At 39.8% G+C, this 16,756-nt stretch overlaps 1 protein-coding gene across 9 annotated transcripts in view; it reads left to right on the forward strand.

The window, feature by feature from the left end:
• LOC134624787 (zinc finger protein 239-like) overlaps nt 1-16,756 on the forward strand; it is a 55,490-nt gene that overhangs the window by 21,119 nt on the left and 17,615 nt on the right. Inside the window, exons 1-6 of one of the 9 annotated variants that reach the window (XR_010573625.1) lie at nt 5,787-6,030; nt 6,751-6,860; nt 7,305-8,041; nt 9,636-9,734; nt 9,857-9,988; nt 10,121-10,339. The exons of 1 other annotated variant lie outside the window; for it this stretch is intronic. Coding sequence is in view for 1 of the 8 variants with exons in the window: in XM_065470346.1 (XP_065326418.1) it covers nt 8,169-8,189; nt 9,636-9,734 (120 nt within the window). In the remaining 7 variants the exon portion in view is untranslated. Of the gene's footprint in view, nt 1-5,786; nt 6,031-6,750; nt 6,861-7,304; nt 8,190-9,635; nt 9,989-10,120; nt 10,340-14,803; nt 15,022-16,756 lie in introns of those variants that run through there. 7 more of the 9 variants (XM_065470343.1, XM_065470345.1, XR_010573626.1 and 4 more) reach the window with 7 other exon arrangements.

Raw genomic sequence — 16,756 nt, forward strand, 5'->3', positions numbered from 1 at the left:
AGAATCCATGTCTTTATAGTTTACAAATGACAAAATGTTTACACAAAATCATGACAGTGTTTACATGATATCACCCACTATTAACATTATTTACTGTATCTTTTGAAAAAATACAGCGATTTTAACAGCACAAGACTTAAGAATATTTAACAGGAGCAAGTTTCATTTTTCCCTGGTTTTACTACCACACTGTTCAACAAATGCAGCAAACCTTCGCATCTTATCCAGAAGGGTCACCTCTTCACCCTCACATGGAAGAAGTAATCTGATTGGCATGGTGGTATGTTTGAAGCAGGTCCCTTGTGTAGCGCTGGAACCCAGTCACAATGTGTTTCATCCATTTCATAGGCTGGTTTGCTGCAATAATGCCAAATAATTAGCAGCTCTATAAAGAGAAGGTAGTTCTGCAAAATCACTCAGTAGGATGTTTGTTCTAATTTGCTATGATCTCAGAGCGCATCGAAAATAAAACTAATAGACTATAAAGAGTGATATGAATATATTTAGAACGAAATTTAGAATGAAAATGTCTGGAGCACCAACAGATATTTGGAGATGGAAGAGAACTGGATATCAGCTCGTCTCACAGCTGCTGTCCAGGCTAGACGCCTTCGTTTGGTAACATCGATGCACGAGCTGCCTCATGTTGCTTCCAGGTTGGGAAAGAGCCATTTTCAACCTTATTCTCTTGCCGGTCGTGCGATCACACATTGCAGCCAGTGGTGTGTCCTGTGTGTCGAAGCGTCGAATCGTGTGTCGGGTAATCTCGGGGGCGTTTTTGTGAAGCGCGTATCGAGGCTTGCTTTGATTACGTATGCAGTGGCGTTCGAGGCCTCACGGGCAGTCCGTAACATGTGACTGATTCAGGAACTGGTTCACCAGTTCGCGCTAGATTCGAAATAAAATGAGCAGCAAAAACACAGCTGATTTCCCCATCACCCTGTTGTGGAATTGGATTACGTACATGTTACACAGTTACTTGAGCATTTCTTCTTCGATGGAACCAGCAGGAAGAGATTGTTTTTAATTTCATCTCTCCTAATAAAGTATGCACACAGTAATAAATATTACACATGATAATCACCATAATATAAATAAACAACACTACAGATCCTATAATCTGATTTCTGTCTTTTAGTTTATTAAAATGTGAAGCAACAAACACTAGTTTGTGTCATTATCCAGATGTACATAAGCATGATTACACAGTTACTAGGAGTGGGTTTTGATTATCGATTAAAATCGATTCTAGCTTGGATAACGTGATATCGTTTCATTAAAATCCTGAATCGATTTTTAATATAAATATTACTTCATTTCAACAACCACCAAACCGCTAAAACAGTAAATGAGAGCAGGTACACCGATTCTGCACAAAGATGTAAACACAGACCCGCTGACGCATCAGATTTAGCGAAATGTGGCTTTCTCACCCGACGGCACGGACACAGTCGGGGCTGAAAGCCGACAGCTCACTGATTCTGATCCCTCGGCAGGTCCGTGCTTCGTGTTTACGCCTTTTTTGCGCTGATTCTGAAGCTGCAGGTTTTATTTCTCTCCAAACAATTTTGACCGAACCAGCAGAAAAAAGGAGATTCAAACTACGCTTCACATAAACATCATCATGAATTTCCTCTGACTTTTGCTGTTTTGCTTTCGCCAGGATAAAATCACACTTCATGCACAGCTTTCTCTCTCTCTCACACACACGCACACAGTATACTTCAAGAAGTATACTTCAAGTATACGTCATGTTTACAGCGCTGTCAGCTGCTGTTTTTTCCCTTTTAAATACTTCCGAAAAGAAATCCTAATTTCTGCCGTTCAATAGGCTACTAAACAAGGTGTGTCTCTAATAAAACCTCTGCAATTTGCTCTGCTTCAATTCAGCAGCATCAGGTAATGTTCATGTGTTGATTAATGGTTTTCTTTCGTTTTTGATCTACTGCTGAATATTTTTTATAAAATCGTTTTTCTGTTTTAGCCTCAGCTACATTGACACAAAGTCATCTGATGTGATGCTTACGCATTAGATAAAGTCTCGAAAGTGTCAGCTTTCTTTTCATAGTTATAAAAATATGCAAATGTACTGATCTATGATCTGAGTTATACTATTGACTGACTGTCTGAGGCTAACAGTTACACAATCATACCAAAACTCTGTCCTGATAGTTTCCACTTTCTCTTTTGTATCACACATACTGAGACAGTGTTCGGGATAAATAACCATGAAAAAAATTTATTTATTCAGTTTAGAGGTTTACACATCACATCATTATAATCACAGAGACTGTTTCACTTGAATTATCCACTTGATGATGCAGTAGAGCAAATGAATCATCACAATGCTTCGAACCATGAGTCGGCCTATTGGGTGTAAAGCTTCAGTTCATCACGAGGCTTCATCTCACCATCACTAATTGCACCACATAGCAAGAACAAACCATGGCTGTTGTGTGTGCCTTCGCTCCTTTTTCGCTTGCGCTTTGTTTTGACCCCCAAAATGGTGGATCAGGCCAAAATCATTTTACTCACGAACAAACAAAACACTGAAAAAGCCCAACAATATCATTTTTAGGTTGTCTCAGGTACTTATATACTACGTTTAACCCGAGTAGCGAAAGTCCGCGGTGATCTGAAAATGATGTGCTGGGAGTTGTGCCGTTCTCAGCGGTTTCAGTGACCCTTGAGCTCCCGGCTCGCTATTGAGCTGGTGGGTAGCAGGCGTCTCCGAAAACGTCAAAGCACTTTTCCAAATATGTGATATCTTGATAAACCGAGCAGGTATTTGATGTTTACACAGCTACTTTCTCGCCTGAAAATATGTTAAAAGTTTATTTTGTGACCCAGAAAAATTAATAAGAGTAACTTTAAAACGTAGTACCGGCCGCCATTGTTGGAAACTGGAGTTTTGCTGGGCCGCGCTATGAATTCTGGGATATGGTGGGCCAAGAAGGATACACCCGACCCATCCTCACATTCGGGGAAAATGAGGAAGCATTTGTCGGCTGCATTCGGAGCAGCCTACAAATTTGGACAGCCTTCGGCGCGTCGCTGTGACGTAATCGGTCTACAAATGCGGCCTCAGGAGGAGGCAGCTCATGAATTTGGACACGACAATTGGCTGACCTGACATATAGGCTGTATCCCAATTCAGGGTCTGCAGCCCTAAAGGCTGCATTTTAAGTCTGATTACGTCACAGCGGCGCGCCGAAGGCTGTCCCAATTTGAAGGCTGCTTGAAATGCGGCCCTCAAATGCGTCCTTCTTTTCCCTGAATTTTAAGTCTGTGGCAGTGTAGACTTCGTGGCCCAACATATCCCACAATTCATAGCGCGGCAGCCACTGTGGATAATTTTGCCGCAGACGGCAGAAACTGAGCGGCCTAAGAGTAAACTGTCAAACGTAAGTACTGAATAATATGTCACTAATTTATGTGCAAATGTTTAATAATGAGTAACATTAAAACATTACTGTTGGCCACATGTCGGCAACGTTATTTACCATTAGTGATGTTTGTACTTGGTTTTAAAGCCTTTAAAATATAAAAATACAATAGTCAACCTTAGTCTTACATTGAATGTGATGATTTTATGGATAATTAAAGTCAGTCATATATCCACAAACACAACAATTTGTGTTGTCCTGAATATGACGGCACAAGCAGGATTCACTGCACTGTTAATGTTAGCTATGTTATATTGCTGCCTCTGTTCGGTGGTGTCGAGCCAAACGGACTTTAACGTGTGTTTGAACGAGCTGACTGTTCACTCGTTAAGCTGAAAGAAAGATGCTTTAATCACAGGAGTCACACATGTGTCCACTGTACCATCTGGGAACTCTTCTTGTTTAGCACTCGTAATAACACAAACACTAAATCCTCCTCTTGTGCTGTTTTGTAGCAGTGTTTACACCTGAGACTGTCACCTGTCTGTCTGTCCTGCACTCTCTCTCTGTTTCTTTCTCTGTGATTGTGGAATAAAAGTATGAACATGTATTTATAAGTTAGACTTGTGTTTGAATCCTGCAGCTTATCACACATTTGATTTCCATGTGTGACGACTGCAAGTGTCCAGAGTGAGGACAGACTGAGGGACCCACTGCTGCACATCATCTGTGAGGCTTTGCACCCCTGATGATCCACCAGGACAAACTCAGCAGTGTGTGAGGAAGAGGAGGAGGAAGAGCCAGCAGCAGCTGACAGATGGAGAGAATAGACAGACTGTTCCCTGTTTGTGAAGGACTGCTAGGAAAGTTTAACATAACTAATTATCTGTCCTGAATCAGTCTTATTAGGTGATGTTCAAATAATGTTATCATTCCAGTGTTTTCAGTGTGGGAGAAAGTACTCAGGGCCTTCAAGTTACACACTATGAAAGGCAGCAACAAGTTTAATATTCAGAAACCTAAAGTATGTATCAGCAGCAGAATGGAGCTAAAAATAAATGTTTGTTTCAGTTCTATGAAGCTTTGAGTATTTTGGATTAGTAGTACTGCTGTGTTTGTTGCATCGCATTGCTGTAATTGTTTATATGCTTCATATATTCTGAGGTAAGTTGATCTATAGTGTTACATCATATTCTATAAGGATGTTATGTGTTTGTTTACTTTTAGCCCAGTTTGACCCATTTAGCAGAAGTCAGCCTGTTTAAGGCTCTGATATCTATTCTGTATGACTTAAAGCAGTTATGACATGGCTTGATTTTCTCATCCAATAAAGGAATATTTCATATATCAGTCTACTCTTCATTCTATCAGAAACAGTTATCACAGTTATACATATATGTAAGCATTGAGCCAAATTTAGTAATGCCAACATACTGAAGGAACAACATTTGTCTCTTATATATGATACATCTATATATGCACTGTCAAAGATACTTGTCTTTGAGTGAAGATTTAAGGTGATAGGACTTATAAATAACTGGAACTTGAATCTTTACTGAAGCTCAGTATTTGACACAGAGTTCACTCACATGTGCTGTACCAGTGTACCTGCACATGTGATGTGACAATAGAAGTGATTTGATTTGAGAGTTCAAATTCACTGCTTTAATAACTTATAATGATTAATATAATAACTATAATATTGGCCATATCATATTTACACTGACTTTAGTCTCATGAACAACATTAACTAATTGTTATTTACTAGCTAATCTTAAATGACTGTTCAGTACAGAAATGAAGCCCAACAATCATGTTTTACAGTCCTGTGGTCTCAGCCTCAGATACTTATTAAATCACACAAAGCTCGTGTAGAAACAAACTAATGAACAAAATATGTTCTCCTTCATTTCTGTCGACCACACGTTTCCAGCTATCATGGTTGCTTAGCAACCTGGGCAGCGCGACAGAGGCTAGACCGTCCCATTTCACAAGCCTCGCACTTCCGGCCTTGGCGGTCTTTGAGTACGCGGCCCTTGAGGACCGTTGAGGCTGCGTACTTTAAGGCTGCAGACCCTGAATTGGGATACAGCCACAGTGAGATGTTTGTAGTCCATCTTCTGCACAATGTAGTTTCAACAGGCGGACATCCGGTGTCACATTGTTACAGAGAGACCAGTGTAAGGCTGTTCCAATTCTCAGCACCGCTCCTCTCTTTCCCTGAGTCGTTAGCAAATCTCCTTTCCAAGATGACATTTTCATCGAGGCCAAGGAAAAGAGTTTAGGAAATTTTGAAATAACACCCCGGTGGTTACCTTATTGTGACGCTGAGTCACGTAACCGCGCAGCAACAAATCACAGCAGAGCCGGAAAAAGAGGCGGAGCAAAGTGTGTGTGCAGGAGAGGAGGCGAGCTGAGAGAGCTGCTTTTTCATGAAACGGGAGTAAAGTAGTGAATTTACAGGAACATATACCACTACCAACGTTTGGATCGATATCTGCATCGATCTGCACACCCTTGTTTCCTGGATCGTAGCCGAGATCAGCGTGAACCACGTGGGTCTCTGCTCCCTGATCTGTTTCCTGTTTGGAAAGACTTCCGGCTTTATCGCGGAGTTTCTCTCGGTTTGTGGGCTCATCTAAAGGTAAACATCGAGCTAACTTTAATGTGGGTTCAGTTTATGTCGAGTTTATCTCTGTTGAGAATAATAGATTGCTTGGTATACACTGGAGTTAGACAGACTGTAGAGTTTGTGATTGCTTGCAACATTATGAAATGGCGGTTGCTAGGGGTTAAGAATACATACAGAAAAATAGTCTTTGGATATGAACAAAGGGTGCAGGGCAGGAGAAGAGCCAACCCCCACCCCCACGACAGGAAGCCACAGGTACAAGCGTGGGGGAGGGCAATCAGCCTTTAGAATAGGACTTCATAAGATGATCTCCAGATGCATCTGAATTTTATTTACTTCCAGCGCAAATAAAAACGGCTGATTCTTCACCTGGAAGTAAAAGTCTCCAAAGGTCGCTCCCATCAAAAATCCGTGAAATCGGCGAAGTGTGTTCACAGTTTATTGTGAACACGTTGACAGAGTGAGAGACTGTTTGCATAAAAACACCAACTAATCATAAGCTCAGCATGCTGGGAGAAGCTGAGCGCTCGCTTGCTTGTTTAGTAATTTCCATCTTGCTTTGACTGCAGCTGTAACCTGACGTATTCCAGCAGGATTTGTAAAAAGAGTTTTGATAAACACAAAGCTGTATATGTATATATGTGTGTGTGTGTGTGTGTTTAGTAATGCCAACAAATTAAATGAACAATATTTGTCTCTTACATATGATACATCTATACGTGTGTGTCCCAGCTGAATAACAGGAGGAGAAGAGTCTGGTGGTGCAACAGAGGAACAATTTCATCCATTTGGACTCAGCTCAGCCACTACAGAGGAAACAATCAATGTCTTCAACACACAAGGTGAGAAAAATATCACAGTTATAATATTACTGAAACTGTGGGCACAGCTGTGTGTTTTTAAAAACCTGTTAACAGCAGCTTTATCTTTTGCATCCTGGGTTCATCCATATATACAGAATCTACATTCAAATCAGAAACCACAGAAGTTACAAGAAAATACAAAGATCATATTTTATAAGCACACATTGAAAGAACAATATCACAGTTGAACTTGCAATTTCGTAAAAGATTTTCTTCATTGATCAATATTTCTTCAATAATGTCATTTTAACTATACCTCTCATTGTGTCACATCATTGTAATGTGATACTGCCACCAGAAGGTGGTGGTAACACACCTACAATGTGTTTGTTGACATGTTTTATTCCACTGATGGAGGGAGTTTCAGTTTGTTCCACGACTGCATTTCACTCACTGCCTCTGTTTGTATCTCTGTCACTGCAGGACCAACATGGAGCGAGAAGTCAGCGCTCTCAGGAGGCCGACAAACGTCACAGAAGAAAGGGAGAGAAAACCTACAGCTGTGATGAGTGTGGGAAGGATTTTACCCAGAGTGGACATTTAAAAACACACCAACTCGTCCACAGTGGAGTTAAACCGTACAGCTGTGATGAGTGTGGGAAGGATTTTACCCGGACTGGAAGTTTAAAAAAACACCAACTCATCCACAGTGGAGTTAAACCTTACAGCTGTGAGTTGTGTGGAAAGTCTTTTGCCCAGGCTGGAAGCTTAAAAACACACCAACTCATCCACAGTGGAGTTAAACCTTACAGCTGTGACTTGTGTGGAAAGTCTTTTGCCCGGGCTGGAAACTTAAAAACGCACCAACTCATCCACAGTGGAGTTAAACCTTACAGCTGTGAATTGTGTGGTAAGGCTTTTGCTCTAAATGGCGACTTACAGAGGCATCTAGTTACCCACTCTGGAATTAAGGCGTACAGCTGTGACTTTTGTGGAAAAAGTTTCAGCGACAAACACTACCGAAATATTCACCTACGGATTCACACTGGAAATGAAGTTTCCTGCTGTGATCAGTGTGGGAAACCATTTACAACAGATGCACAGTTACAACAACACATGTTTAGCCACACTGAGGAGAGACCTTATAAATGTGACCTGTGTGAGAAGACTTTTAAAGCTCCAAATCAGCTGAAAAAACACCAACAGATCCACACCAGAAAGTAACTCTAAAAGTGCAGTTACTGTGAGGATGTATTGATCTTTTTATCTTGTAATTTTAACCTGATTGTTTGGAAAAAGTCTGATCAGTAAACTTATGGAGTTTTACTGAATGAACTGTTTGGAAAAATGAAGACTCATTTTCACCCAGTAAGCTGAGTGTTATAATGTAAACAGTAAAATTTAATTGGACGTTGGCAGAGATGCTCTTTATTTCAGGTGACGTTCAGGATAAAAACGTTGAAGGAATTCCCTGACTCAGCTGCCGGAATATTACTGTTTTTTTGAGATGGTTTTTTTTTCCCATTTATAGATGAATTCACTGTTTAATGACATTAACATGTTCCTAATTTAATGTTTAAAATCACTTAAAAAAGGAAAGATCCCATGTCAAATTAGCGCAACTAATTGTATTTTCATTACTGGAAATAACCGTATTTTTATGCAGGAGTTATTTTCTGTAATTATACGGTCGTATTTTGGCGCCCCAGCTGCCGGAATATCACCGTTTTTTCAAGACGCTTTTTCTAACAGTGTTATTGATTCCCTATAATTCACAGTATTTGCTTTGTTGTTCAGACTATTTTATACAGTGTTTGTCATGTCATTTGATTTAGTCAGTGACTCTAATTATTCTGTAACAGCTGATCTCTACCCGAGCAACAGTTTGTGCAGCTCAATCTTCGCAGAACAAGTTTGATCTTATAAACAGCTGCTGAACAGAAAGATGAAACGAATATATATATATTATATATATATATATATATATATATATAATCTTGTACGTTGAATTCTTTCACAGTGTAAAGAAGCTGTACTGTAACACTAATTTAAGTTGATGTTAAGTTTGGTATACTGTTTTAAATGATGTTAATCAATCCTGTGAAAAATGAATGAAGATGAACAAACACTGTAGATCACAGAGCCACTGACAGAGAGCTCAGAGACACTAACACGGTCTGAACAGGTTTGATGAAATGAAAAATTAAGTCATGTAAAACTTTCTAATAACCATCTCTAATGGTAAACAACAAATGTAAACAGACAATGTAACGAGTTATCAATCTGCCTACGTATACAGTACATGCTTTCATAAACAACATCTGTGAGGATTATCAAAATGTTTTTGTAAAATATCTTGTTTCTAAATCAACTATTTGTGAAGAAGTAAATTTCCTTCTAGTTTCTCATTCGCTGGCAAAATTCAGTTCGACAGGGCTGGAGCTGATCCCAGCTGTTACTGAGTGTGAGGTTTAGTCCACCAGGACAGGACCAACAGCAAACATTAATACATAGAGTTAATGTTTGTTGTCTATGAATTCTGATTTTATTGTTTAATAATAACTTTGATGAACTTAAGGTAAATAGCAATTCATCATTTATTAATAATGGTTATTACAAAGTGTTACCTGAAACTAAAGTTGGGACATATTTGAACGCTAAAGCTGAATCTCGCTTTTTTTCCACATTCTGAAAGTCAACACTAACGGTTTGTAATAGCAGCAGGAGTCTCACAGTTATCTTTATGAAGCCCTGAGATGCCTGAAACAGGCTGATGTCCAACAGAATACTGAGCCTTTTCTATATTTTCTGTAGATCAAGAAAGCAACAGCAGCAACAAGAAGCACAGCAGTACAACAGATCCATCCTCCTTCTTCCCCCAATTCTTCTCTTGTCCTCCTGTCTGACCTGCAGGTGAGAAACAGGTGTGAGGTGTCAGCTGTCAGGTAGGTGATGAGTGAAGAACAGAACAAAATCCATTTCCTCTTCAAACTGCTGTCAGACATTATCTACTGCACTCTGATCACATCACTCAGATCAGCTGCTTTCTACAAAGTCTCATCAACAACATCTTTAGAAGCAAACATCAACAACCAGGAAGCAGCTTCACCTCTGATCACACACACACTCAACTCTACTCACTCACCTGAAGGATCAACAACAGTCAGGTAGATGATGCTGAGCTGCCATAAGCGTGTTTCTCTCATGAAGACACGGCATTTGTATGTTCCAGTATCAGCAGTGTTCACATTGTTTAAAATCAAAGACACGTCTCCATCCTTCATCTGTCTGTCCTGCAGATCCACCCGGTCCTTAAAAGATGGATGCTGGTTGGCTGGATCAAAATGCCCATCCCGGTACAAAAAGACATAATTAGCTCCGTATTCAGCTCTCCTCCACTCTAACACTATGATGTTGTTGTTTGGAGCTCGACATGTCAGAGTGACGTCCTGTCCAGACTCAGCTGTAATGTTTTTCTGGTCTGAAAGAGGAAACAACACAGAGCAGAGAAGTTAAAGGTAAAAGTGCACTTATGATCAGAATGTTTTACTAAGTGAAAGAGCCTCACATACTGAATCACATTGCTCTGTACAGTCACGGCTTGCCATTTTTTACAGTATTGTAAAAATATAAAACAACACCAAGTTAAACATTTTTTTCTCAACTGGTACCAGCATAAATATTTCTGCAGTCAGCGAGAAGCAGAAACATAAACACAGGCAACTTCAGTCTGTTTGTTTGCATTTCCTTTGGAGAATCTCAGTCAAAAAGAAGAAAAACAAACAAAAACACACTTTCAGTAATGCAGATTGAGTTGACAAAATGAACTGCATTTATCTGTTCCTCTAACTTGACATTTTCTTACTCTTACACACCAAGCCACGTATCTCTCTTCTGTTTTCATTACAAACAGAGTTCATCAATATAATACACTGTAACTCTGAGGTATAGACATTGAAAATGTGATGTCATTCAAGGGTAAAACCGCAAAGGATTCTGGGAACGAGCGGCAAGCGGTACTAGCGCACGCAGGCTTTCAATAGAGATTGAAAATGTCACGTCATTCAGGGTTAAAACCGCAAAGGATTCTGGGAACGCGTGGCAAGCGGTACCAGCGCACGCAGGCTTTCAATTGAAATCAGTTACACAGCAATAAAAAGAAACAAAAAATGGCAAGGAAGCTGTTGTATGATTAACTGCAATAGCGGTCGCATGACAGCCACGGGAAGCCAACGGGTAAAGAGATCGGTTGTTATCGGATTATGTCGTTGAATGAAATTGTTCAAGCCATTTTTCCGAAGTAACAAAGAGTGAAGAACAAAGATGGCCTGGATTGCAGCCATTCAAAGACCAAATATAACGTTGTCTCCTCCAAGCATTTCCACAAAGTAGTAGTAGTAGTTAATACGTCATTTTTCTTAACATAATTGGTGATATAGGTTACATGCAAGTCTGGCGCTGAACAGAAATTGTCGCACTATGCTCCTTTGTTTATTGTGCATAAATAGTGAATTGTCCTGACAGAATATTGCGTTTCGCTTCTGTTATTGCCATGGTACATTGACAAAAACATATACTCTATTCACAGGATAAAACAGTTTTTTTGTATCACTAATTGCCCAGTACGATTACAGCATACATTATTATTGTCACTGCTACATTTCTGTAATGCATACCAGAAATTATTTCCACTACTAATTAATTACTGTTGAGCTCAAAGGTTATATTAATAAACAGTTAACGAATGTGTATTTATGACGACGATTTGTGAGACTGGTAAACTCACCTTTGTTTGTACGATGGTCTTTCGTTCTACACTGTGCATTTCAAGGTCCTGTACCCATCCGTCGGTAAACTGTACCTGGGCTTGTTGCAGAGACCTGAAGTTACTAAAAACTTCATGAGTGTATGAACTCACTCCAAGAACCGTATAATTATAAATATGAGCGTGGTGAAAGTTGGGCAGCTCGCTAACGTCTTTTGTCCACTCTGTGTGCTCGTAAGGGTCTGACCCTCTCACTCCTTTGATTTTTTCCTCATATCTTCTCTTTGACTTTTCATCAAGTCTGTCTTTGTACGGACCGGCATTGTTCTCCTTCGTTTTGTACATTCCTTTTTTGGGGGGCAAAGAAAAAGCAAGAAGGTATTGGAACCGGAGAATGAACGTTTTGCAGTGCTGCAAATGCTTGCGTTTGATGCATTGCTTTGATTGTTTCGCCACTAGTACCCGGCATACAATGCGCGTAAGTCACATGGTCTGTCAATCTCTATATATGGTTAAAGAGCGATTTCCACTAGTCTCCAGAGAGAGCTACAGCTTATCTATACTTCAGCCCACAAGCTGCAACGTACAGAGTCTGCCAAAGCCTTCCATAGTTTGCTCCATAAACAGCGATGGTCTCAAATTGTGACTGTAGCCATGCTGGTTGTTGTCAGCCTGGCTACAGTGCTGAAGAGAAACCTGGGGTTGTTCTTATTTTCTTCAATCAGTGACGAATAGTAAGATGTTCTGGCTTTGCGGAGGGCTTTCTTATAAAGCAACAAACTATTTCTCCAGGCTAAATGATGATCCTCTAAATTGGTGACACGCCATTTCCTCTCCAGCTTACGAGTTATCTGCTTTAGGCTACATGTTTGAGAATTATACCACGGAGTCAGGTACTTCGGATTTGAGGCCTTAGTTTTCACAGGAGCAGAGTCGTACGTAGTGAGGAGGTAAAATTATTAACAAGATAATCGACCTCTGTTGGAGTAGCGTTCAGATAGCTGCTCTGCTCTATGTTGGTACAGGGCATTGAAGATGATAACAGTGGGTGGATTACATTCTTAAACTTAGCTACAGCGCTTTCTGATAGACATCTACTGTGATAAAGTCGACTCCACTGCTCTGCAATCGATTATTGTAAGTGTGAATGTTATCAGGAAATGATCAGACAGCAGAGGGTTTTCAGGAAACACTGTTAAATGTTCAGTTTCTATGCCATATGTTAAAACAAGATCGTGAGTGTGATTAAAGTGGTGGGTGGGTTCTTTTACATTTTGAGAGAAGCCAATTGAGTCTAATAACAGATTAAATGCCATGTTGAGGCTGTCATTTTTTAGCATCTACATGGATGTTAAAATCACCCAAAATAATTATTTTAACTGAGCTGAGCACTAAATCAGATAAGAAGTCTGAGAAATCAGAGAGAAACTCTGTGTAAGGCCCAGGTGGACGATAGATGATAACAAGTAAGACTGGTTTCTGAGTTTTACAGCTGGGGTGGACAAGGCTAAGTGTTTAGAAGGGTTAAAGAAATCTGAGCTGGCAGCAATCACTTCGGAGTGTCGTGTCAGAACACTTGCAAATGTTCAGATGTGAGAAGAACAAACAGGCAGAGTCCAGGAATAAAGTTCTCATTCTTTGTATTGTGTGTGTGCGTGTGTGTGTGTGGTTTCTGGAAACAAAGCATAATGATACAAATCAATTAGAAATCAAATTACATAATAAACATAAACATACAACTGAGGTGTACTCAGGTACAGTATATAACTAAATAAGCTGACATTGTACTTCAGACTGGTTACATAAACTAAAAGTCAGACATTATGCATTAACACACCGCGTACAACTATGCACTGAAGGCAACTTTACATTGGTTTATCATCTGTTACACAGAGCACAGAATCAACAACATGATAACAACGAATCTCTCTGCTAGAAGCTAATTAGCGAACAAATCTGTTATGCTAGCGAACTGCTACTTATACATAACATCACTTAGACAGAAGCAGAAACTGCTGGTAAGTCATCAAATACACTCATGGCTGAACACCAACATAACTGAGTAAAGTAAAACATTAACTCACGGTCGTATGAACGCACACACTGTCCGTTGTTCGGCTGCCGTTTGTCTCTGAACTAAACCTAACCTAACCCTTTTGTACACTAAGCATCAGGCTTTCAAATGAATTGAAAGTCTGTCTTGGTCTTTCGTTGAGTAATAGCCTGGTGTGAAAATTGCTGCCACACCGCCCCCTCGGCCTGCGCTTTGAGATTTCTGGTAGTTAGAATGACTCGGGGGTGTTGATTCATTTAAACTAACATAATCATCCGGCTGCAACCAGGTTTCTGTAAGGCAGAGTAAATCGTTTTGTTGATCAATTATTAAGTAATTTACTAACAGAGACTTGGAGGAGAGAGACCTAATATTTAATAATCCACATTTCTATCGATACTGACGTAAATTCCTGTACTGAGGAATTCGAGCTCTCTGACCCAATTACGTTTGAAACATTGCCTGTCAGTAGAAAGTTATTTCCCCTTTAATTCTGAGGCTCTATTCTTAGATACTTATTTTAGCCAGTCTTAATGGTGGGAGCTAATTAGATATTTTTTCATAGTCTTTGTAAAAAATATTGAATGATTGTGTGGGGAGTATGGAGTCCAGATTTGCTGGTGTTTGCATTAGAGATGTGATATTCTGTGCTGCAACTTTTTTAAAATTCAATTTTATTTTTTGTTATTTTCTCCCGCTTTTATGTTGGGGAAACAAAGAAACTTTCATTATGAATAAACATCTTTTAAAGTCTTCCAGCCCTTCATTACAGTATATGTACGCACACTCGATTCCAAATATAGGAACCACAAAATTTATGATACCCTACAGATAAAGATAATGTAACGTGCATATTTTCTGATACAGATTTTGTCTGATAAACCGGTGCGTCCACAGTTTGCATTAGTCAGCTGTCCCTAAATAAGAGCTACAGTGTTTGTAGAGCCATTACATCACCGGACCTTTCACTTTGGATTGGACAATCAAAAGCTGAATAAACAGTAACAGCTAGTCAGTCAGTTCTGTAAAATTATATAATGACAGTAGGAAAGGGTTGTGCAACTGAGTCACGTGACTGCACAACCACAAATCACAGCAGAGCCGGGGAGAGGGGGCGGGGCGAAGTGTGTGCACAGGAGAGGAGTCGCGCAGAGAGAGCTGCTTTTTCATGAAACGGGAGTAAAGTAGTGGACTTACAGGAACATATACCACTACCAACGTTTGGATCGATATCTGCATCGATCTGCACACCCGTGTCTCCTGGATTGTAGTTGAGATCAGCGTGAACCACGTGGGTCTCTGCTCCCTGATCTGTTTCCTGTGTTTGGAAAGACTTTCAGCTTCATCACGGAGTTTCTCTCGGCTTGTGGGCTCATCTAAAGGTAAGCACCGAGCTAACTTTAATGTGGGTTCAGTTTATGTTGAGTTTAGCTCTGTTGAGAATAATAGATTGCTTGGTATGCACTGGAGTTAGACAGACTGTAGAGTTCGTGATTGCTTGCAACAGTATATTATGGCGGTTGCTAGGGGGTAAAAATACATACAGAAAAATAGTCTTGGAATATGAACAAAAGGGTGCAGGGCAGGAGAACAGCCAATGCCCAGGACAGGACAGGAAGCCACAGGTACAAGCCTGGGGGAGGGAACTCATGCTTTAGAATTGGACTCCAGATGTATCTATTTATTTTCTTCCAGCGCAAATAAAGACAGATTTTGGAAGTAAAAGTCTGCGCCTAATCACTATCATCAAAAAGAATCCGTGTAGGCAGCGTACTTCTTCTTATGGTGAGAGTAAAGTCATCTCACTTTGGTCATGTAAATATAATATGGAAAATATTAAAGTTATTTTTATATTAATCATTATTAGCTTCTTTGGCTTCTTCTTGTTTCAAATGAATGATGATATTAAGTTGTCTAGAGAGCTGAAAAAATGTTTGGTTATATATATATATATATATATATATATATATATATATATATAGGGAGGTTTTTGAATAGATAAAGGTGCCTTGGCAACAGGGTCTTTTAAATATATATAATCCTCCCACAGACGGAAAGGGATAATAAGTTCCAGCAGTGGTCCTTTTTCAGACTCTTAAACATTGGCAGGCAGTTTATTTTATAAAGATCTGTGTAACAGCTGGAGATCCAGATTTAAGGTATTTAAACCTTTTTATTATTTATTTTGAATGGTATTAGATTAAATGGGATATTTTTTGCAGCTGCATTGATTGGGAGGAATTCACTTTTCTGAGGATTTATTTTGTAGGCAGACATTGAACAGAATCTTTGCGGCGTGCTTAGTAGTTTTGAGGCATTTAGGGTGGGGTCAGTTATAAAAGGCAATAGATCGTTTGCGTAAAGTGAAACTTTGTATTCTTGGCCTCCTCTGACGACTCCTGTGATACTGGTATCTTGCAGTATGGCTGATGCTAATGGCTCTATAGCAATGACAAACAAAAGTGGAGAAAAAGGGCAGCCCTGCCTAGTGCCTCTATGGAGTTTAAAATGAGAAGAGATCGTATTATTAGTATGCACAGCTGCCATTGTGAATTGTAGAGAGTTTTAACTAGGGCTGCACGATTTTGCATAAAATGAGAATCACGATTTTTTTTGGTTAGAATTGAGATCACGATTCTCTCACGATTTTCTTTTCCAATATAAATATTTATTGCACTTATTAACTGCACATCAACTTCGTAACAGTTGAAACTGAACATAAAAACAATAAATGCCTCACATTTTGTGGTTGCCGCAAAATGTTGTACTGCTTGAAATTGCGTGTATAGAGCAGGTAGTGCAACAATAGAAAAATAGTTGCGGGACGGCACTGTGTAGTGTTTGTCTAGGGTGTTGATCATTTTCCTAAATCCCTCGTTTTGCACAGTGTTGATGGGAGCCATATCTTTGGTCAGGTGATAAGTAATAGCCTCCGTAATTTCTTTGTGCCTGTGGGAGTTCGACATGTATAGGGAAGCGCTGTATAAGGTTCCCGTTATTGATGTTTGGGTGGTTGACCGGGACGGATTTTCTCCTGTCACTTTCTCATCATCCCTGACGTGTTCTCCGTTGTTCTTCCCTGCCAATTTGAGCATCACGGCACAGCTTCTGTATCAC

Source organism: Pelmatolapia mariae, linkage group LG3_W (assembly GCF_036321145.2).
Source record: "Pelmatolapia mariae isolate MD_Pm_ZW linkage group LG3_W, Pm_UMD_F_2, whole genome shotgun sequence".
NCBI lineage: Eukaryota > Metazoa > Chordata > Actinopteri > Cichliformes > Cichlidae > Pelmatolapia > Pelmatolapia mariae.